Source organism: Geotrypetes seraphini, chromosome 1, assembly GCF_902459505.1.
Source record: "Geotrypetes seraphini chromosome 1, aGeoSer1.1, whole genome shotgun sequence".
NCBI lineage: Eukaryota > Metazoa > Chordata > Amphibia > Gymnophiona > Dermophiidae > Geotrypetes > Geotrypetes seraphini.
In genome coordinates this window covers 364,179,930-364,200,874 of record NC_047084.1, presented here as the reverse complement: position 1 = coordinate 364,200,874, position 20,945 = coordinate 364,179,930, and the positions used below count along the sequence as shown (strand labels likewise).

Sequence of the window (20,945 nt, the reverse complement as noted above, 5' to 3'; positions counted from 1 at the left end):
CTCAGAAATTCCAAGGAGGCCGGTGGAGTTAACTTTCCTAATTTCAAAAATTATCACATTGCTTTCTTACTTCGTCAAGGTTCCCGATGGATTTGCACTAAGCCTGACACTTCAGAACCCCTCTGGCTACAATTGGAACGTTCACTAGCTAATACCATGTCTTTGGATGACTTACCTTTTCTTGGTCATGCTGATCTTCTGCAACTACATCCCATCCTTGCTTCTACATGTACCGCTTTTTAACATATAGATGCCATGCTTACTCCGAGATGGCACGAAACCACACTCTTTCCATTATGGGGAAATCAAAAAATTTGTATTCAAAATGCACCAATTCACAATTCATTGTGGCAATCCAAAGGAATAACCCGGCTATATCATCTTTACTCGAACTCACAGTGGATACCGTTTCAACAAATGGTTGACACATATCAACTACCAAAGTCGCATTTCTTTAAATGGATACAACTAAAATTGGTCATTACAGTACATTTAAAACAACAACCAATCATTGAGGAGCCTCCCCAACTCTTAACTTTATGTGAACTATTTTCTCACAATAGACATGAATCATCGCAATGGTATAAAATCATGAGGAAACACGATACTTTCTCACTTAACACTCTTTACTCACTATGGAGTAGAGACACTGGTTTGGAACTGGAATTATCTGAATGGAATGATATTTGGAAAATGTCTCACTCTGTGCTTGCTTCCTCAGCTATAACTCAATCACTTTTCTTCCTCCTCCACAAGGCATACTGGACCCCCAATAAAACTTGCCAAGATTGCACACCAGACTGATTCATTGAATGGCAGATGCTGGTCCTGCCATGCATCTCCTGGGACACTGGATCATATGATTTTTCGGTGCACCATCATTCGACATTTTTGGTCTCAAATTTGGCTTACTACTAGTGCTATACTACACATATCGGAACCCATTACATTGGCAATTGTGCTGTATGGCCCTTATGGACTTAAGATTCCTTTAGTTGAACCTCAGGCCAAATTGCTTAAGGCTCTGATAGCTATTACCATCAAACAGATTTTGGCTAACTGGAAAAACTCGCCTGCACTGTCTTATTCGGCATGGTGGAATCAGGTATGCCTTATTGCTAAATTTGAACTGGCTGCTGCTGAACGAAAGGGAACACTGCTCAAAACGCAAAATATATGGCAACCATTATTGGACTATTGTTCTGATTGATGTGATACTTTTCCCTATATGATATGTATTGCATTTCTCATACATATGAAAACTTACCAAGCAGTCATTCTTTCTTTCTTCTCTTTCTTCTTTCTCTTCTTTCTCCTCTTGATTTACTTATTATGTTAGTTTTCTTTCTTATATTCCTTTTAGGTTTGTAATGCTCTGTCAGAACCCAGAATTTATTTTCCAAACAGGTATATCTTGATGCATTACTTTATGGAAGCTTGATCTTACCGTTAATGTTTTGCTTTCTGTTTATTGAAAATATAATAAAATATTTGAACTTAAAACATATTCCCCTCCCCCATCCCTGGATGTGCATGTTTTCCCCAATTTATACAATTAAATCAATCTTTACAATATTTAGTTAATGGTTCCCAAACTTCCATAATTTTTTTATAATAAGAGTGTGCATTATTGATGGCACATAAAACAATATACAAACTAACTGTGAGATAAAATAAAATGATATGTGCAATATTTGCTCACTTTCATTTGGTAATGGCATGAAACAACATGGGAAATGTCATTGATATTTCTTATGTTGATTCAAATGAATATACACTTCTCTCTCCAAATTCATGGGTGTAGGACTCGAGACTTTGGTTATTCATGAGTTTCTAAACCCTGACCCACCCCTGCCTCTTCGACCTCTCCACGCCATACCTGGTAGCCTACCTAGCAGTGAAGTGGGGCAGGAGTGATTTTCCTATGCTCCTGCCCCGTGCAGCCATCAATAAAAATGGCTGCTGTGAGTTCCCGCTGTAGTCTTGTGAGACCATGGGAACTCACGACAGTCATTATGTAGCTCGAGGCTGTCACCTCTTGTGACGGAAAATGGGGTTTGGCCTGGTTGGAGCTGGGAGATGAGCAGTTAATAAATAAATAAATGTAACACTCAGTTGCAGGTGACGGAGTGCAAATGCTAACGTTATGTTTTATCTGAGTTTAGTTTTAACTTAAATTATTTTGTCCATTGCTCAACAATCATTATAGAGAATTAAAACTGTAATCAGCAAACTGAAGGCTAATGGAGCTGAAGCCTGGTGGCCCTTTGGCAACCTACCAAAAACATTGCTAGGTAAATTATAGAAAGTTCAATAGAAATAATTTGACTTCTCAATTTTTTAATATAATTTGGCATAATTTTCAATAATTGCTTGTCTTTGCACCCCCTACCACCACCACGTGCCAACCTAGCCCTAACCAACTGCTGCTCAGAACACATCATGACTTGCATAGCTGCTTTCCTGGCTTAGAGGGAACATTGCTCCCAATGAACCATTTTTCTTCAAGCTATTCAAACTCAATTACATAACTTATATTCTACCTGTATGACTGCACTCACTTAACTCTTCTTCTCAGGCCATTCCATTTCTGCATGTAGTCCAAATTAAGTACATTTATTCTGCAGATCCTGATTACATCTCCTTTATTTTTTTATCTACATATACTCTTCCTTGTGAACTTAGATCAACTATAAGACACTCTTATCTGTGCCATTCTCTACCACCACTTGCTCCAGATTTACTTAGGGCCTCTTCTATCAAACTGCGCTAGCAGCTTTTAGCGCAGAGAGCTGCGCTGAATGACCCATGCTGCTTCTGACGCTCATAGGAACTCTGTGAGCATCGGGAGCAGCGCGGCTCACCATGTTACAAACTGTTAGCGCAGTTTGATAGAAGAGGCCCTTAGTATGTATATTAGGTGCTGCTTGTTATATAGGTATCAGTGGGATTATCATATGACTCCAGAAAAAGGAGGATGGATTGAGACATTATTTTAAAGGCAAATAAAACTGGGATGACTCAATCTGTCCTCCTTGCTTCCATTGCTTTCAGTGCAAATAAACCCAGATGTCTCAATTTGTCCTCGTTTTTCTGGAGCCATATGGTAACCAGAGGTATCAGTACTGAACATACAAATTGTCCTGACATAATGGCCACACTATCTCTTTCTCTTAGATCTGCTATTAGACAAGGGGTGGAATACAGAAGGACCTTCAAAAGTCTATATTCAAAGGGGTGCTGAAAAGTTCTCAGGCCAATCAACCGACTTCCTAATTTCTGAGGATTATTTCCCCACTGTAGCTGAATAGGGTGTTATCTTATTTCATTAACCCCCTCCTTTACAAAGCCACACTAGCGTTTTTAGCACTGGCCGCCGCTGTAACAGCTGAGATGCCCATAGGAATTCAATGACCATCGGAGCTGTTACTGCGGCGGCTGGCGCTTAAAACACTAGCGTGACTTTGTAAAGGAGGGGATAAATGCCAATTTGCAGAAATAAAATGCTGTGTTTTGACATTGTTTCAGATCATTGATTGAACCATATCCAAGTCATTCTCTCCTTGGTTGGGATGAAAACCTTTTAGCACCTCCTCGTTTGTAAAGGCTTCATGATATATGCTATCTTTATCTCTTTGTTTATATTTTTCTATTTACACTTCTCCCTCCATATTCGCAGTTCCAGCATTTGCAATTTTTAGCTTGCTGGCTCCTCCCCTCAAATTACTTCAGCTTGCATAGAGAAATCGCTGATTCCAAGCGTTTACAGAGAACATCGCTTATTTCCAGCACTTTCTTTACCGTGTTTTGCATCTCCTTCAGGAACAGGCCAGGTCTCCCACCATGTTATTCGCGGATTGTTTTTAATAGAAAACAGTGAATAACTTGTATTTGTGGGTTTTTCTGTATTTGCGGTTCTGTTAATCCCCTATCACAGCAAATATGGAGCAATAAGTGCATATTTTATTGCTGCCTGATCAAAGAAGGCTGAATGAGAGGGAGAAGAGACTTATTTTTACACTTGACACTGTGGAACCTCAGGGATTGAACAGCGAGATTGAATGGGCTACTTTGATTGGTGGTTGATCGAGCCAATGGGCTATACAGGGGGGAGGTACTATTAATCACAAGGCTTACATTTAAACGCTAGGGGATGACACCACCGCCATCTTTCCCATATATCTTACTTGGAGTCAGATGACGGCGGCGACCTTGGTGAGTATGGGGTGAATGAAGAAGGGAAAATCAAGTTTGAGTTTGAACGGGGGAGGCAGCGGTTGAAGAAGGTTTGATTTCAGCTTCCTTTCCTTTGTTATTATATAGGGAGACCCTTGAGACAGCACTTGTTGTGTGAAACATGTCGGGTCAGACTCCCAGGTTTGGCTGTGATTAAGTTAAGTACAAACGCACTTTAGATCTATATTTATACTATTTATTTAATTTATAATTATGAAAATATGACTAAGTAGAAAATTATCAGAACTATACTCAAGATGGACAGCCAATGATGAGGCACCATGTAATTCTTCCCACGATTTTGAGACAACATAGCGGTGGAGTGGTGGGGCTGAGGCATCCTTTTGAAGTTCACACGAGTGGGGTAGAATCATATCCTATTATATTACAATCCAGTTCCCTAGTGATATATATGGACTTGTAAAGACAGGGCTGGATAACATATAAACAGATAGGTTTTTGCCATCGACTGTTATATTTTATTGCTGCAGCAGCTGCTGGTTGTGGAAGTGGAAAGGAGAGGAGTTTAACATTTGGACAAATCAGCATCCATGGTTTCTACCATAGTCAGATGCCTTTGATTATACTATTATGTTTAAAATAAAAATGTATGTGCTTTTTTTTCTTTTACTCTGGCTATAACATATGGAGCCCCACATGGATCTATTCCTACCCTAATTCTTGTGAACATCTTTCTACCACACCTCCAGTTATTCTATTACAGAGCTAAGGGATCAATGTATGCAGATGACATCCAGCAAGTATGGCCCACATGACCCAAATGAATATCTAAACTCTCCATAACCACAACTCTAACCTTGATGATTTGGCTTCTGGGATGCTCACACATGCACAGAAATAAGGTTCAGAAATTACTTTGCTCTCCTACAAGAAATTTCCAAACCATTTTTACCCCCAAAACAGGCCTTTTGATTCCAACTACAGCACTGTCAGTAATTGTGCGATATGGCAGGAGAGAGTGGGGGGGGTGTCACTTGACTTCGGCGGCTTGATTTTTTTTGTGTGTGTGTTAATTCTGCGCATGTGCCCATCACTATCCCTAGCGATGGACACATGCAGATTTAGCGAATCTTTGCTACTCTCTGCCAGCCTCATTTGCATTAGCATTGTTTGGAGAATGACTCGTTTTTTAAAAAATCACTACAATAATGGCTGCAACTGCAGCCCATTGGTTTTTAACATGGATTTTTGATAATCTAGCCTTTAGTCCTCAACAAAAATATTATTCATGTTCATTTGTGGTTGTGTAATGCTCTTTCATGTCAGAATAATTTACATTGACATCAAAGGGCTTCAAATGTTGAAAACACAGCATTACAAATTCTATCTAGAATCAAATCAGCATATCTTGCCATCCCACTTCTAAAAGAGGAACATAACACTGGCATTCACATCACTCCTCATATAAACATCACTAAATAAAGACACATAACACTTAGTAATGGCAAAGCATGGACCGCAGCTTTATTAAACTTATCCAACAATGAATTTATATTGTGACCAGTCAGACACAAGGCCTGCCAAGGTCCCAGGTAATTTAGAAAAAAAAGTAAAAGTAAAATCCCGGAAGGAAAATTCCAGGATCTCCCTGGATGATAGTGTGGGAAATAATGTGAGTCACCACCAGGAGGAGCCAGATATATCTGAGGATGAAGAGAGCGAATTTTGTCCAAGCCACCACCGGGGGAGCTCAAGAGGCCCCTGGAATTCAGCTGACACACTCAGAACAGGGCACGCCCCTAGGGTAGATAAGCCAGCAGTGGCATTCAAAGAGGGAAGCCGGTTAGGGAGGAAGTTTAGGCCTTGCCTCCCTAGGGATCCTGCCGGGCCAAACAGGGGCAACAGGCATCAACCCATGGAGCTGACTGAGGCTGAACAGACTGAAGATGTGCCCCACATGAATGAAGAGCCTATGGACTTCCAAGAGGCTTGGGCTGGCTTTGAATGCAATTTTCCTGAACCAATGCAGGTGGACTTGGCTTTAAGCCACAAACAGTGAGTGAGGTTCGTTTGGAACTGTTTGTGTGCTGTTTTTTTTTTCTTTCTCTTGAATGTTGGTTTTGAGAGAAGGCTTGGAGAGAGTGGGGAGAGGTTTTGCTTCCACCTTGGGAGGGAATTTGAAAGCCTATCTGAAGGCCTTTGTTTTGGCAAAACCTATTGCTCTCTCCTGTTCCTGGCAGACAGCTTCTGCTGCCAGAGGCTTTTCTTGATTTTCTTTTCTGACTGAGAATTGAGGAAACTTGTATGCTGAACTTTATTTTTGGTTTTGATAAAATACCTGCTTTGGAGCAGGCAATGCTAGCTCTCTATAGAACTGGGGTCTCAGGAGCTAATTGAGACTTAATAAGCAGAAGAAGAAAGTTTGAACCTGATTGTGCATTGCTTTATTTGCTTGCTCATTTTGGCAGTTTTTTTTTTTTCTTCTTGAATGTGGTGAGGAACCCTGACTAATGTTATAAAGTTTGAAGAAGTACTTACCTGCTTTAAAGAATTGAGTAAAATGAACTATTTCTTTAAACTACCTACTGTTGGGACTTTATTCTTGAGTGGAGTTGATTTTGTTTGCTGCTGAAAGTCCGGTCCTGTAGGGTGACTCCATGCCGGGTCACGCGCTAAGGTACTGTCTGTTGTAACCACCATGATTTCTACTGAGCCCTGCCCTGGGCTATAGTGGTGGTCGCAATATAAACATAACATTTTTATACATAAATAATTCAGTGTAGCTTAACAACCATAAACCTTGGAGTTATTCGGTGTCTAACTAGTTCAACTCACAAAACTCAAACCCCTTGATGCTAATCGGTGTCGAATTAGCTCAGCTCACCAAATTCATCACATTCCCCCAGCAAGACTCGCGGTGTCACAGAATCATGCCAGCCACCCATGGCGGTTCCACACATGAGCAGACTAAGCACATATAATACATAACTTTATAAACCATACTGTCCACAATTCACCCCCATAACACATTTCCGCAAAAGCTGCAACCAACCCATCCTCCACCCACCAAAACCAAACCACCCAAAAACTGGGAGGACGGGAAGGGAACAAATTTAACCCTGTCTACCCACCTCTTCCCACACTCCATCCTTCCCAAAATGATTTAACCCGCCTAAATCACCCTTAATCCCACACAATGCCTCTACCAATCGCCCTTCTCCCTTCCTAACAAATCCTCCTGTCCTAGCACCCCAACAACCAATCCCTGCCACCCTTCAACTCCCACTACCAACCCTCACAGACTAACCCTCCCCACCCTAGCCCACTGTAACCACTGTATAAGGGTTCGCTCAGCCACTGTTATCAGCTTACAGCTAAACTGTAAGCTCCCTTATCTCCACATATTTTCAAAACCTTATCCACTAGGAGATCATATAATTCAGTGCATGTGTAATATCATATGCACTCCAAAAAACACAAGTCCAACTTTAAAGTGTACCAATCTCATATTTTCAAGGATTAAATTTAAATATGTAAATTACTAATATTGGTATTTTGTACAAATTCCTCGTCTCCCTGTCTACTTAGTATGTTCATTTACTCCTTACCTTCCATGTTGACCTATTAGATTATATCAGAGGACCCTATTACTACTTCCTTCATCTACAAGTGTCTTCCAGACACTGCACTTTTTGCTACTTTGTTCCTGTTCTCTGAAATACAAACCCATCTAATTTAAGACTATGGTATAGTGGTCTCAAACTCAAACCCTTTGCAGGGCCACATTTTGGATTTGTAGGTCCTTGGAGGACCTCAGAAAAAAAAAATAGTTAATGTCTTATTAAAGAAATGACAATTTTGCATGAGGTAAAACTCTTTATAGTTTATAAATCTTTCCTTTTGGCTAAGTCTTAATAATAAAATTGTCATTTATAGCTAAAGAGACATATGATCAAGAAACTGATTTATTTTACTTTTGTGATTATGATAAACATACAGAGAGCCTCAAAATAGTACCTGGCGGGCCGCATGTGGCCCCCGGGCCGCGAGTTTGAGACCACTGGTATAGAGCATGTCTATAAGAGGGTGCTAGCATGTGACTTTCTTGCATGGACTTCCAGGAAGCAAGATATTTTCAAGCATTTCTTTTAGGTATTTCTTTCAGGCTGGAGGTTAATGTTTGCATTAGCATACTTAATCTGAAGAAAAACAAACAAAAAAACAGCCAGTGATGCAGGAACACATACCCTGTCTCAAAAATAAATACAAAAATATAGATAATGCGTGCTAAGCACACAAAAGGTTATTTAAGGTTTAAGCAAAATATTTAAACATGCTTTACAGTAAGCATGTTCATCTAGGCTAAGCATACATTCAGGTTTAATGACCTTTAGTAGACATACTCATGATATTTCTGTTGTTTACATACTAGTAGCATGGGGATATTGCTTAATGTAAGCTCTGATACAGAGGCTTCTTATCCTATTTAGAATTCATGAAACTATACTTGGACACTAATATTTATGAGTTTCTAAATTACCTTATTGATTTCTATGGCAGTAAGCCAAATTTGCTGTCTGCAGTAACACCCTAATTAAAATGTGTGTTCTATTGAGTATTGAAGTTATCTAATTATGCCCCTTTTCAATTTGCTTCTCATTGCGACTAGATTATTAAACAGAGATCCAGTAATATGAATTTTTGTCATTACCCTACTGTATTTTAACAATCTGTTTTCATGTAAGTGTGTAATTTTTATACTGAGATGGTATACATACCAAAATATCTTTGAAACAATTATAAACAATGTGATTAAAGTGATATTTCTGCTTATTAGTTTTATGGGAGTTAAATATGCACAGAACAATCATTTGCTAAAGTAGAATTTATATATAATTCATAGCATATACTGAACAAATTCAATTTGTGTTATATATATATATACATAGGGCTCCTTTTACTAAGCTGCAATAGCGTTTTTAGCGCATGCTAAATTGCTGCGCACGCTAAACTCGTGCTACGTGGCTAGAACTAACGCCAGCTCAATGCTGGCATTAGCGTCTAGCGCACGCGGCAATTCAGCGCGTGCTAAAATCACTATCATAGCTTATTAAAAGTAGCCCATAGTAACGTGGAAGGGCATAATCAAAAGAAATGTCTAAGTCCGTTTGTGCCTAAGTCACTAGTCGCCCAAAGTTGGCCAAGGAAAATGTCCATTCCCCCAAAATACGTTAAAAATATTTCCCCTCCCCCTGAAAATCGTCTAGTTGGACAACCAGCCATTTGATCATCCAGACCGCTAAGTCGTCTATCGTTATAACCCATTCTCGTCCAAAAATTTGTCCAAGTCAAAAACGCCCAGAACAAGATCTTTTGGACGTGGGCGGGGTCAGCAAAGTGATGAACTGGACAACCAAACATTGAACTAGAGTAGTGGGGTACCTTACAGGGCACTGCTGTGAATTTCACAAAAAGGGTGCCACATAAACATCTCACCACAATCTCCTTATAGGTCATGGTGAGCCCCCGAAAACACTCCCAGAACTTACTAGATCCACCTGTCTACCACTACTACCCCAATAGCCCTTATAGCTGCAGGTGCCACTTACATGGCAGTATAAAAGAGTTTGAGGGGGGTTGAGGGGTGCACATGTTTCACCATGAATGCAGTAATTAGAGTGGCTTATGGGCCTGGGTCCTCCTCTCCATGGTTCACTAATCCATCCCCAAGCCACCTCTGTGTAGCTCTACTAGGCTTTCCTATGCCAGGCTGCCTAGGTGCTGATGTTTTAGAGGCAGATGTGTATGTTTTTATTATGATTTTTATGGTGTTGTGGGGGGGGGGAGAGAAGTGATCACTGGGGCAGTGTTTGTAGGGTCTGTACTTTGTGTCTGCAGTGCACCTCTGGTCACTTAGGATAACTTTTTGCCACTTAGACCTGTTTTTACATGGCAACGTACAACTTCCATCCAGGCAGCCTTGTTAAAATTTCAGTTATACTTGCAGTACAACTAAGTTTAGATCAGCCCACGTCCCACCCAAATCCCACCCTCACCACTCCTCCTAAAATGCCCCTTTTAGCTCTGGTCGTACAGCAGCATTGACAAGGCCTAAGTCATTTTTAGATACGTCTAAAACCCGTTTTGATTATCAGCACTTAGACGACTTGTTTTTTAGATCGTCCAAGTACTGATTTAGGCATGTTTTTAGATGTATTTATTTTTTGATTATGAGCCCCATAGTAAATGACGGCAGATGAAGACCTGAATGGTCCATCCAGTCTGCCCATTAGTTATTCCCATTAAAAATACATGATTAAAGGTTTTGTTAATTTTTTTGTAACATGTTGGTTTATCATCAAAATAATTTAACCTGCCAGAAACCTGTTAAATTGCTTGTTCGGGACTATCCACTAATTTTGAATGGCACTTAACTGGACATTTTTTGTTTGAAAATGGGTTTTAAAGAAAGATGCTCTGATCACAAAAGTATCTAATATAGGGAAATATTCAAAATAAAAAAGAAACATCTTTCAGGGTTCAGAAATACCCATGTAGGTGCTGGATTTTTGGACATTATTGGAAAATATCCAAAACCAGATTTGGATGTCATATCCAAAATGCCCCTCTTAATGTATTAAATATCAAGAGCAATTTCTTGAAATAAATGCAGTTTTTAAAATAAACCATGGGTAAATATTTAGCCAGCAATGTTTTATTTTTTGCTGACCACCACCAGTGTTATTCCTGATGGCTATGGCATTTAATATACAGTTTATATGGTGCTGGCTAAGATATAACCAGTTAAGTTGGTATTCAGAACTTAACCGGCCATAGGTTGCTGCAGAAAAATATGACGGTGTTTTATGAATTCCAATTTTACCCGGGCTGAATATGAGCACTTAGCTGGCCAAGAGCTGACTCTATTCACTGAACACCCCAAAATAGTTAGTTTTCATTTAGGTGCTAATTGCTAAATTTTAATGGTGATAACCAGTCTTGAGTGGAACACTAGAAGTCAAGGTTTTTGTAAATACATCATCCCAGCATTGAATATGAGTTGCAAGAGGCCTAATGGTGAAGTCTTGTGGAAATAATGTTAAGGGTGATGGAAGATAATGGAGATCTACTCCATGGGTTTGTGTCATAATGTGACCTTAAAGGTTATTAATGGTCAGAATAGCTGGTAAGCTTAAAGAAAAATGAATAATATAGTGATCAGACCAGGATATGGGGGCTAAGCAGAAATTAGAAAGGATGAATGGGCATTGGGAAGGATCATTATATCCAGATTGATGGGTTGGGGGTGAACTCAATGAATAATATCCAATTCAAAAGGAAAGGAGAGAAAATACTGTATGATACTTTCAATTGTGTGTGGGTGTTGATGTGGATATGGAAATCTAAGTTTAAAGATTAGGAAATTTAATAACAGCATTCACTAGTGCTTGCTATCATTGTTGCCACTCATCAGGACTAAGAGATAGAGGGCAGTAAAACAGTGAATGATATATTGAGAATGTGAACAAAGTTTAACTGTCAAAACCTCTGGATAGGCCAATACATTTGGAACCTCTTGAACTTTCCAAGAGGTACAAAAAAAAATGATTGCTAGACCTTCACCTTCTTGTGGGAACAATTTTAATAGAAAACCTCATATCTGGGTGGAAAACACTGAAAAGGTAGTCCTTCCTCACCTCTCTCTGTCTCAATAAGATGTTATATTTAAGGTTTCCACCCAGAGTCAATGCCATATATTCAGTCTAGCTTATCCCATGTTTAGTGGGTTCATAGTCAGAGCACAAATAAAAGGAGAAAACGTAACCAATCACAAAGAGGCTAGCGAAAGGAAAGCGGGCTGTTCTGAGCACGTAAAAAAGGAGCTAAAGTAACCATAGTAACGAGAATGCATTCACATGACTCACGTTTACGTGAACGTGCGCGTGATTGTCATTGTGCTGATTTGTCCTTCTGCTCATTTGTCTTGCGTGCAATTGTCTTACGCGCAATTATCATTGCGCTCAATTGTAGCGCTTACTTGTCTTCGTGCATTTGTCCGCACGCTTTTGTCTTGCGTGCATTTGACTTGCCACCTTTTAATGAATGGATTTAAATTTTGCTAACTGCTGTCAGACCAGTACTGCTTCAAAAATTCTGATTTAAAGCAATTTCATTGTAGTAGCATTGCTGGTGTTAGTACAGATTAAATAGAAATTTTTCACCTATGCCCAGGGAATATATGTTTGCTCTCTGTTTTGGTGAGACATCTTTCTCCATGGCACATCTTTACAGTCCCTCTGCCAGGCTAGAGACCACCTTCTTTTCACAAACTCCAACACTCACTCTGTCACTCTCCCACTTTCTCTCATTTTGGTTTTCCCTTGCTTACTCACATGGAAGGTTTATTCCAAAACAAAAAAAGGGGATTACAATGAGACAAATAAATAATACAGAGCAAAAAATAAACAATTCACTAACCCCACCCCCAGAAACAAACAGATAATCAATCAATTCCACACAACTTCATGAATCATTTATCAATTTAGGTAGTAGTTTTCATGTTCTCATACATCAATAGTTCACAAGGCACCATACGGTAAGTAATTTTTACCAGTGGTGCATATCAAGTTCTAATCACAGTACATAAGCTTCAAGTAGCTTGCTTAATAACATAAAACCTTTTTATCAATATACTTAATATGTAGAATGTAGAGTTCCAAATGCTTATCTCATAATTGATAATAAAAGTTGACCCCAGCTTCAACACGAGCTGTGTTTCGCAACTGCTGCCTCAGGAAGCCGAGCAGAAGCTTTTTCCTTTTTTTCAAAATGCCTGTGAATAAACATAGCATCATAACAAGTGAACTCATAAATTCATGCTGAATTAATAACATCCAGTTGTTACTGTTATCTTAAAATGCTGAAACCATGATGTTCCAAATGGTACCTGAATCCTCTGATCTTGACAGTTCAAAAAGTTTTAAATAAATGACAAGATGTCCCGTAAAACTGGCATGAAAATGAGGCATAAGATGCTGGTAGCAGTGATTTCACAAAGAGCCTACTAAATAACCCTGCCAATTAAAAACATTTAAAGTTCCCCTTCCTGAAGTGTCCCCATAAGCCGAGAAGATAAAAAAATGGTACAACAAAATCACAAAAATGTGCACCGCTCCACTTCTTGATTCAGCCCATTTGGACATACTAGCCCGGATTCTATATAGGCGCCCAGTCTCAGAAGTTGCTTAAGTGGCTTTTGAGAATCGCTCACGGGTGTCCTTTAGAGAATCACGCCTAAGCCCACCTAAAAACCTGATTCTATAACCGATGTCTGTGTTATAGGCACCGGTTAGAGAATCGGGTTGCCGCTGAGCTTATCGTGGCAAGGGATCTCCCTGCCATGATAATTTTAGTGGCAACCCATCCCACCTCATGCGAAGACTACCGGCAGGAAGGATACCCAATCCCTCATGCTGGAATCCTCAACCCACTCAAAATGCTGGCACAGGAGGGATGCCCAGGCCCTTATGCCGCTGCGAATCCCCCCACCCCCAAACAATCACAGCAGGAGGGTTACCTAGTCCCTCCTGCCCAGCACCTGCAAACCTACCCCAATGTTCCCTGGCAGGAGAGATGTCTAATATCTCCTGCCAGACCCTCTCTCCCCCCCTCCGAACAATCGCAGCAGGAGGGATGGCCAGTCATAAAGATGACACCGGCAAGCATAAGGGCTACTATACAATTGTCTATAATAAGTTTTGGGTGGATTTTGGAGGGCTTACCATACAATATAAGCAGGTTATAATGACATGTACCTGGGACTTTTTAATGTGATGTTTACTGCAGATCCCCCTAGAGTGTCCCTCTGCGCTGCTCAGATATCTGTGTGGCCAGTTTGCTAAGAGTGCTGGCTTTGTTTACATCCCAATGGCTTGTTTTTGTGTGTTTTTCATTTGAATGTTTTCACATTCAAAAATGGCCAAAAAAGATAGATATACTAAGGGCCAAAACATCTAAATAGTTCATTACAAAAAAGATAGATGTCTTGCTATATTGAAAATGGATATTTTCTCTACTTGATTTCTGGACGTCTTTCCTAAAAAGTCCAAACTTAGAGTTAGACTTAGAAGTCCTATCGAAAATACCCCTCAAATTATCATAGGTTTCTATAGTACCTTTTGTGTTAAGTGCTTTGAAAATGATCCGATTAATACACTATTTGAGGGGGCCAAGATTGAAATTAGCACATTTGGAGTACTTGAAGAGCATTTCAATCATCTTTTTGAAGACCACAATGGAGGACTTTGAGGGACACGTGATGCTTGAGGCCACACTTTGGAGACCATTGAAGTAAATTATTTCCAGTGCAAAGGGAAGCACATATTCTAATTTGGCAGCCCAGTGCTTCCAGATAGAAGAATAATGCAGCTTACAAGATTGATGATAATTTGCATTATTCAAATATTATGCAAGTTAATAGCCTGAAATACTGAATTACTGCAGTTTAGTAACTCCCACAGTAAACTAAGGGCTCCTTTTACTAAGGTGTGCTAGCGTTTTTAGCGCGCGCAAACCATGTGCTAAATGAAAAAATACTAACGCTGGTTCTATGGAGGCGTTAGCATTTAGCGCGCATGGCATTGTAGCGCGTGCTAAAACCACTAGTGCACCTTAGTAAAAGGAGCCCTAAATTATGGCAAAACATGGCATTTTACCACACCTTAGTAACTTCTCCCTAAAACTTCTAAACTCAATATAAACAATATAAGAAAATTATGGCTTCTAGTGGGTTGAGATACCATAATGTATATAATCAGCATATGTATAAATCTTATAAATATAATACCATAAATATATACTTTTTTTTCAGCAGAAAGAACAGTTCCATTGAAGGACATTTGGAAAAACAATGAAACATTTACCGCTTACCTCAAAGAAAAATTATATGTTCCAGAGGCAATAATTTCAAGCATAAAATTTGCTTCTATAATGCCAAAGAAGGTAAGAAACCATTGAATCTGCACAGAATGCATTATCAGAAACAGAAAGGCCTGTGTACTCATGCTTTTTCTCCCTAGCTGTTTCTATGGAAAAATGCTTTGTATGGAGGAAAATGTTTTGTACAGATAGATTTGATGCTATAGTAACACTATACCATGACCAGAAAACTCTTAACAGTGTAATTGCACTATAAATTCAGATGAATATAGTGAGGAATAAAGAGTTAATACTTTCTCCCTCTTATTCAGCTATCCCTTCTCTATTTGTATGTATTTCAACCATGATATAGCCCCTCCCATGCTTCTCATACATTCAACCATATTCTCTTACTCCTTCTCTTGCTCTCTGCTGGGGACATCAGTTCCAATCCTGTTCCTTCTATTCAACCCTCACCCTACTCATGTGGGTCATATTGCAATGCAACTAATATTATTTATGTTCTTCTCCTCTCTGCACTTTCTCATGCACCCTGTGGAATGCCCGCTCTGTCTCCAACAAACTTACCTTCATCCATGATCTCTTTATTTCTCAAATTCTCCACCTGCTAACACTGAAATCTGGATCTGACCTGAAGGCTCTGCTTCAGCTGCCACCCTGTGTCAAGGAGGCTATCTTTTCTCACATAGTGTACACCTCTCCCAGTCGTATTGGGTGGTATTGGGCTGTTATTCTCACCGAGGTGGTATTGGGCTGTTATTCTCACCATTGTGTAGATATCAACCCCTTCTTCTGCCTCAATATCACTGCTGTCCCTCCTTTGAAGTTCATCCATGTAGAAGTCATTTATCGACACCCCCCCCCCCCATGATAAGTCCCTCTCTTCCTTCCTTCCTTCCTCACTGACTTTGACTTTGATTCCTGGCTCTCCTTTTTTCTTCCCTCATCCTTGGTGACTTCCTTGTTGATGACCTCTCTGACTCCTACACTTCCAGGTTTCTCTCCCTAACATCCTTAATCTCTAGCTGTGCTCCAGCACCCCTACAAACCAGAATGGCCATTTCCTTGACCTTGTCTTCTCCTCCAACCACCAGATTCTGCACATCAGCTCTTCCCCTCTCTGACCATCATCTGTTAACCTCCACAACTCATTACCCTCCTTCTAAGACTCAGCCATCACTACCAATATGGTTAGGAACCTTCAATCTATCTGTCTACCACTGTTTCATCCCTCTCTTCAACTATTATATCATGTAAGTCTGTCAAGGAAAGCATCATCTCCTGTAACACCATTCTCTCCTCTGCTCTAGATATCCTTGTTTCTCCTATTTCACATCCTATAAGATTTGCTAAACCCCAGTCCTGGCTGTCCCCTAATATCTGCTACTTAAGATCCTGTTCTTGGTCTACTGAACATCATCGGATTAAATCTTGCACACATGCTGACTTCATATACTTCAAATTCTGCCTGACACTCTTCCAATCTGCCCTCTCACTTGCCAAACAAGAATACAACTCCCATTTAACTTACTCTCTTAGCTCTAATCTTCGCCGTCTCTTTGGTACACTTAACTCTCTACTCAAAGTGCCCTCACCTCCATCCCCCTTCACTTTCCCCAGACAATGGTAGAGTTCTTCTATGACAAGGTTCACAAAATTTATCTTGAGTTCTCAACCAGATAACCCCCCCCCCCATTTTTCCCTCTAAAACTGACTAGATGTGAGCAAAATTTTTATGCATGAACAGAGGACCTACTTGACATGAGTGAGACAATTTTTGTTACATTGCCTTATGTAATCACACACATGATTATCTACCGTATATATTTAATAAGTATTAAAAAAAATTGACTAAATTAATGTAACAATGCTTTTTAATCAAAATTGTAATTATACTTACAATTTCTCTGGGCTAACGCCCCATCTCCCTCCTCCCCTTCTTTTCAAGCTATTAGAATGTGCTTTTCACCACCATTGCCTGAACCTTCTTTCATCTCAAGCTATTCTTGACTCACTTCAATTGGGATTTTGCCCACTGCATTCCTCAGAAACTTCCCTTGCTAAAATCTGTACCTGTTCCTGGCCAGATCCAATGGCCTGTACTATATCCTCATCCTTCTCAATCTATCTGCTGCCTTCAATATTGTTGATCACCACATACTCCTTGATACAGTGTCCTCGCAGGGATTCCAGGGTTCTGTTCTCTCCTGGTTTTCATTCCATCTTTCCCATCACACCTTCATATGAGTTGCCATATTAGGACAGACTTAAGGTCCATCAAGCCCAGTATTCAGTTTCTAACAGTGGCCAACCCAGGTCACAAGTACATGGCAAGTTCCCAAGGAGTAAAACTGATTTTATGCTGCTTATCCTAGAAATAAGCAGTCGATTACCACAAGACATCTCAATAATGACTTATGGACTTTTGTTTTAGGAAATTTATCGAATTTTTTTTAAACCCTGCTATACTAACGGCTTTCATCACATTCTTTGGCAGCAAATTCCAAGGTTTAATTGCATGTTGAGTGAAGAAATATTTTTTTCCTGTTTGTTTTAAATCTACTACTTAATAGTTTATTCACATGCCCCTAGTCCTAGTATTTTTGGAAACAGTAAACCAGTGATTCACATTTACCCTTTTCACTCCACTCAGAATTTGGTAGACCTCTGTCATATCTCCTTGAGCTGTCTCTTCTCCTAGTTAACAAGCTCTAGCCATTGTAACCTTTCCTCATAGGAAAGGGAAGTAATAAAGTAAGATTATCCCATTAAACAAATAATATAGAAAAAAGAGAGAGTTTCATTATTGATTCAACAATAAGAAAGGGGGTTGGGGAGGTTAACACACAGGCATTGGCATGCACTGATTAATTAGTGTAGGATTCTTGCGGGAGCATTTAGGCCCTGATTTTGTAAATAACACCTAAAGTTAGGCGCCTAGATTGAGGTGCCTAGCCAATCTAGGTATCTAACATAGGGCTTTTTTTAATAAACCACAGTAGAGCTTTTTGCTGCAGGCTAGCAAGGTAAATGCTCTGACACTTATTTCAAGTTTCCAAGTTTAATTAAAAATTTGATAATTCGCTTATCAGTTTTCTAAGCGGCGTACATTGCTAAACGTTGGGGGATATATTGATCAGGACACAGGAAACATAAGAAGAGAGGGAAGAATTATATTGTAGATAGAACCTCACCTCAAACCTCACCTCCGCAAGGGAATTTCAAGGGGGGGGGAAACAGTCGCCTCCGTCCCTCGGCAATGATAAAGTCTACTGAATGTACTAGCTCTACAGGGACCCCTGTCGTGGCTCAACAGTCAGAGCACTGGCCCTGTAGTCCCTAGGGTCCCAGGTTGGACCCGGTTCAAACCCCGCCTCCACAAGGGAAATTCAAGGTGGTTGAAAAAAAAAAACAGTCACCACTGAGCCTCGGCAATGAAAAAGTCTGCTGAATATACTAGTTCTACAGGGACAAAATGAAAGGAGTGGGGCCCATCAATAATAGAAATTAATAGGCAAAGTCTATAAAGCAAAGGCAACATTAGATAAAAAAAGATTTTAGTTTACATTTAAATTGTTCTAATACCATTTCCTCACATAATTGAGTAGGCATAGCATTCCAAAGCATGGGGGCTGTAACTGAGAAAATGATTGAACGTGTCATGCTAAGGTGTCTCATTGAGGGAATATATAGCAGATGCTGATTGTATGAGCGAAAAGTTTTAGTTTGGACATATGGAATTAGGAGTCTGTTAATGAATTCAGGGAAGTTTGTAGTAAGTGTATCAGAACATTTACCTCGCCGGCCTGCAGTAAGAAGCTCTACTGCAGTTTAGTAAAATCCAGTTTTAATTATTTAAAAAGCTTAATTGGTACCAATTGGTGCCAATAAGAAGCAATTGCATATCATAAAAAGCCAGGCACCCTCTCAATAAACTTATATTGTGTTTTATATATATATATATCAAGTTAGTGCTTCACTTTATCCAATGAGCCTCGGAAGTGGCTTATTTCATGGGAACAGTGGGCCAATTTATTTTTGAAAAATGTTGCGGGCTTCCTCACCGGCTCAATAGGAGCATACTAGCTTTTTAAATATTTTTATCAATAAATATATAAAGTGCTCATAATCTTGTTATAATATTTTTACTTATCTTTAAATGCCAAAACCCATGCCGACATGCGTGTTTCACAATTTGCATCAGGGCTGGGTTTCAACTATAAGAAAAACAAACACCAATCTTTTTCTCTCTCTCTCTCTATCTCTATCTCTATATATAATCATACCAAATCTTCTTCAAAAAATCCCCTTTTAGTTTATAATGGAACTCACACGGGATGGGGCCATACTGGACTTAGTGCTTACAAATGGGGAAAGTGTTTCTGATGTTACAGTGGGTGATCATCTGGCATCCAGTGATCACCTCATGGTGCGGTTTAATATTAACATGGGTTTAGAGAGGGCTCATTCAAAAGCAAAGATTCTAGATTTTTTTTTTTTTTCCAAATTTTTATTCATTTTCAAAATTACATAAAGTGTAAGTACATATTCAATCAGATAATCAATGCAAATTTCACTTACATTCTATCTTTGGTTAATTACATAACTTCTTACCCCACCCCCTCCCATCCCTCCCTACCTCATAACTAATAATCATATAAATACACATCAATACCACAATCCCCACCCTACCCTTTTAAACTGATATATTTAAGGGAAACGTATCCAGTTTCTCTGTACAATATCTTGTCAATGGTTTCCACACATCCTGAAACTTCTTAAAATATCCTCTTTGCAATGCAATGAATCTTTTCATTTTATAAATGTGACATAAAGAATTCCACCAAAAGGTGGTTGAGTGGAAGGTGACAGAGGTTAGTGATCAATGGAGATCGCTCTGAGGAAAGGAATGTAACCAGTGGTGTGCCTCAAATTTCTATTCTTGTGCCTGTTCTTTTCAACATTCTTATAAACAATATTACTGAAGGGTTGTCGGGTAAGGTTTGCCTCTTTGCAGATGATATGAAAATCTGCACTAGAGTAGACATGTCGGATGGTGTGAATAACATGAAGAAAGACCTGGTGATGCTTGAAGAATGGTCTGAAATTTGCCAGCTGAAATTTAATGCTAATAAATGCAAGGTCATGCATTTGGGCTGCAAAAACCAGAGAGAACGGTACAGATTAGGGAGCTTATGTGCATGACAGAAGAGTGGGACTTGGATGTGATTGTATGTTGAAAGATGATGGTGAAAGTTAGAAGGATACTAGGTTGCATAAGGAGAGATATGGCTAGTAGGAAAAAGGAGGTATTGATGCCCTTGTATAAGACTCTGGTGAGACCTCATTTAGAATATTGTGTAGAATTCTGGAGGCCCCACCTTCAAAAAGATATAAAAAGGATGGAGTTGGTCCAGATAACGGCTACTAAAATGGTATGTGGTCTTCATTATAAGGCATATGGGGACAGACTTAAAGATCTCAATCTGTATACTTTGGAGGAAAGGCGGGAGAGGGGAGATATGACTACATAATATAAATGCACATGAGTCAAGTCTCTTTAATTTGAAAGGGAACTCTGCAATGAGAGGACATATGATGAAGTTAAGAGGTGATAGGCTCCGGAGTAATCTAAGAAATACTTTTTTACAGAAAGGGTGGTAGATGCATGGAACAGTCTCCCAGAAGAGGTGGTGGAGACAGAGACTCTGTCTGAATTCAAAAGGGCCTGGGATAGGCACATGGGATCTCTTGGAGAAAGAAAGAGATAATGGTTACTGCAGATGGGCAGATGAGATGGGCCATTTGGC

At 39.6% G+C, this 20,945-nt stretch overlaps 1 protein-coding gene across 1 annotated transcript in view; it reads left to right on the top strand.

Moving 5' to 3' along the window:
* LOC117345793 (phospholipid-transporting ATPase ABCA1-like) overlaps positions 1 to 20,945 on the top strand; it is an 815,268-nt gene that overhangs the window by 251,213 nt on the left and 543,110 nt on the right. Inside the window, exon 7 of the mRNA XM_033914956.1 lies at positions 15,068 to 15,198. Coding sequence (XP_033770847.1) covers positions 15,068 to 15,198 — 131 coding nt within the window. The remainder of the gene's footprint in view (positions 1 to 15,067; positions 15,199 to 20,945) is intronic.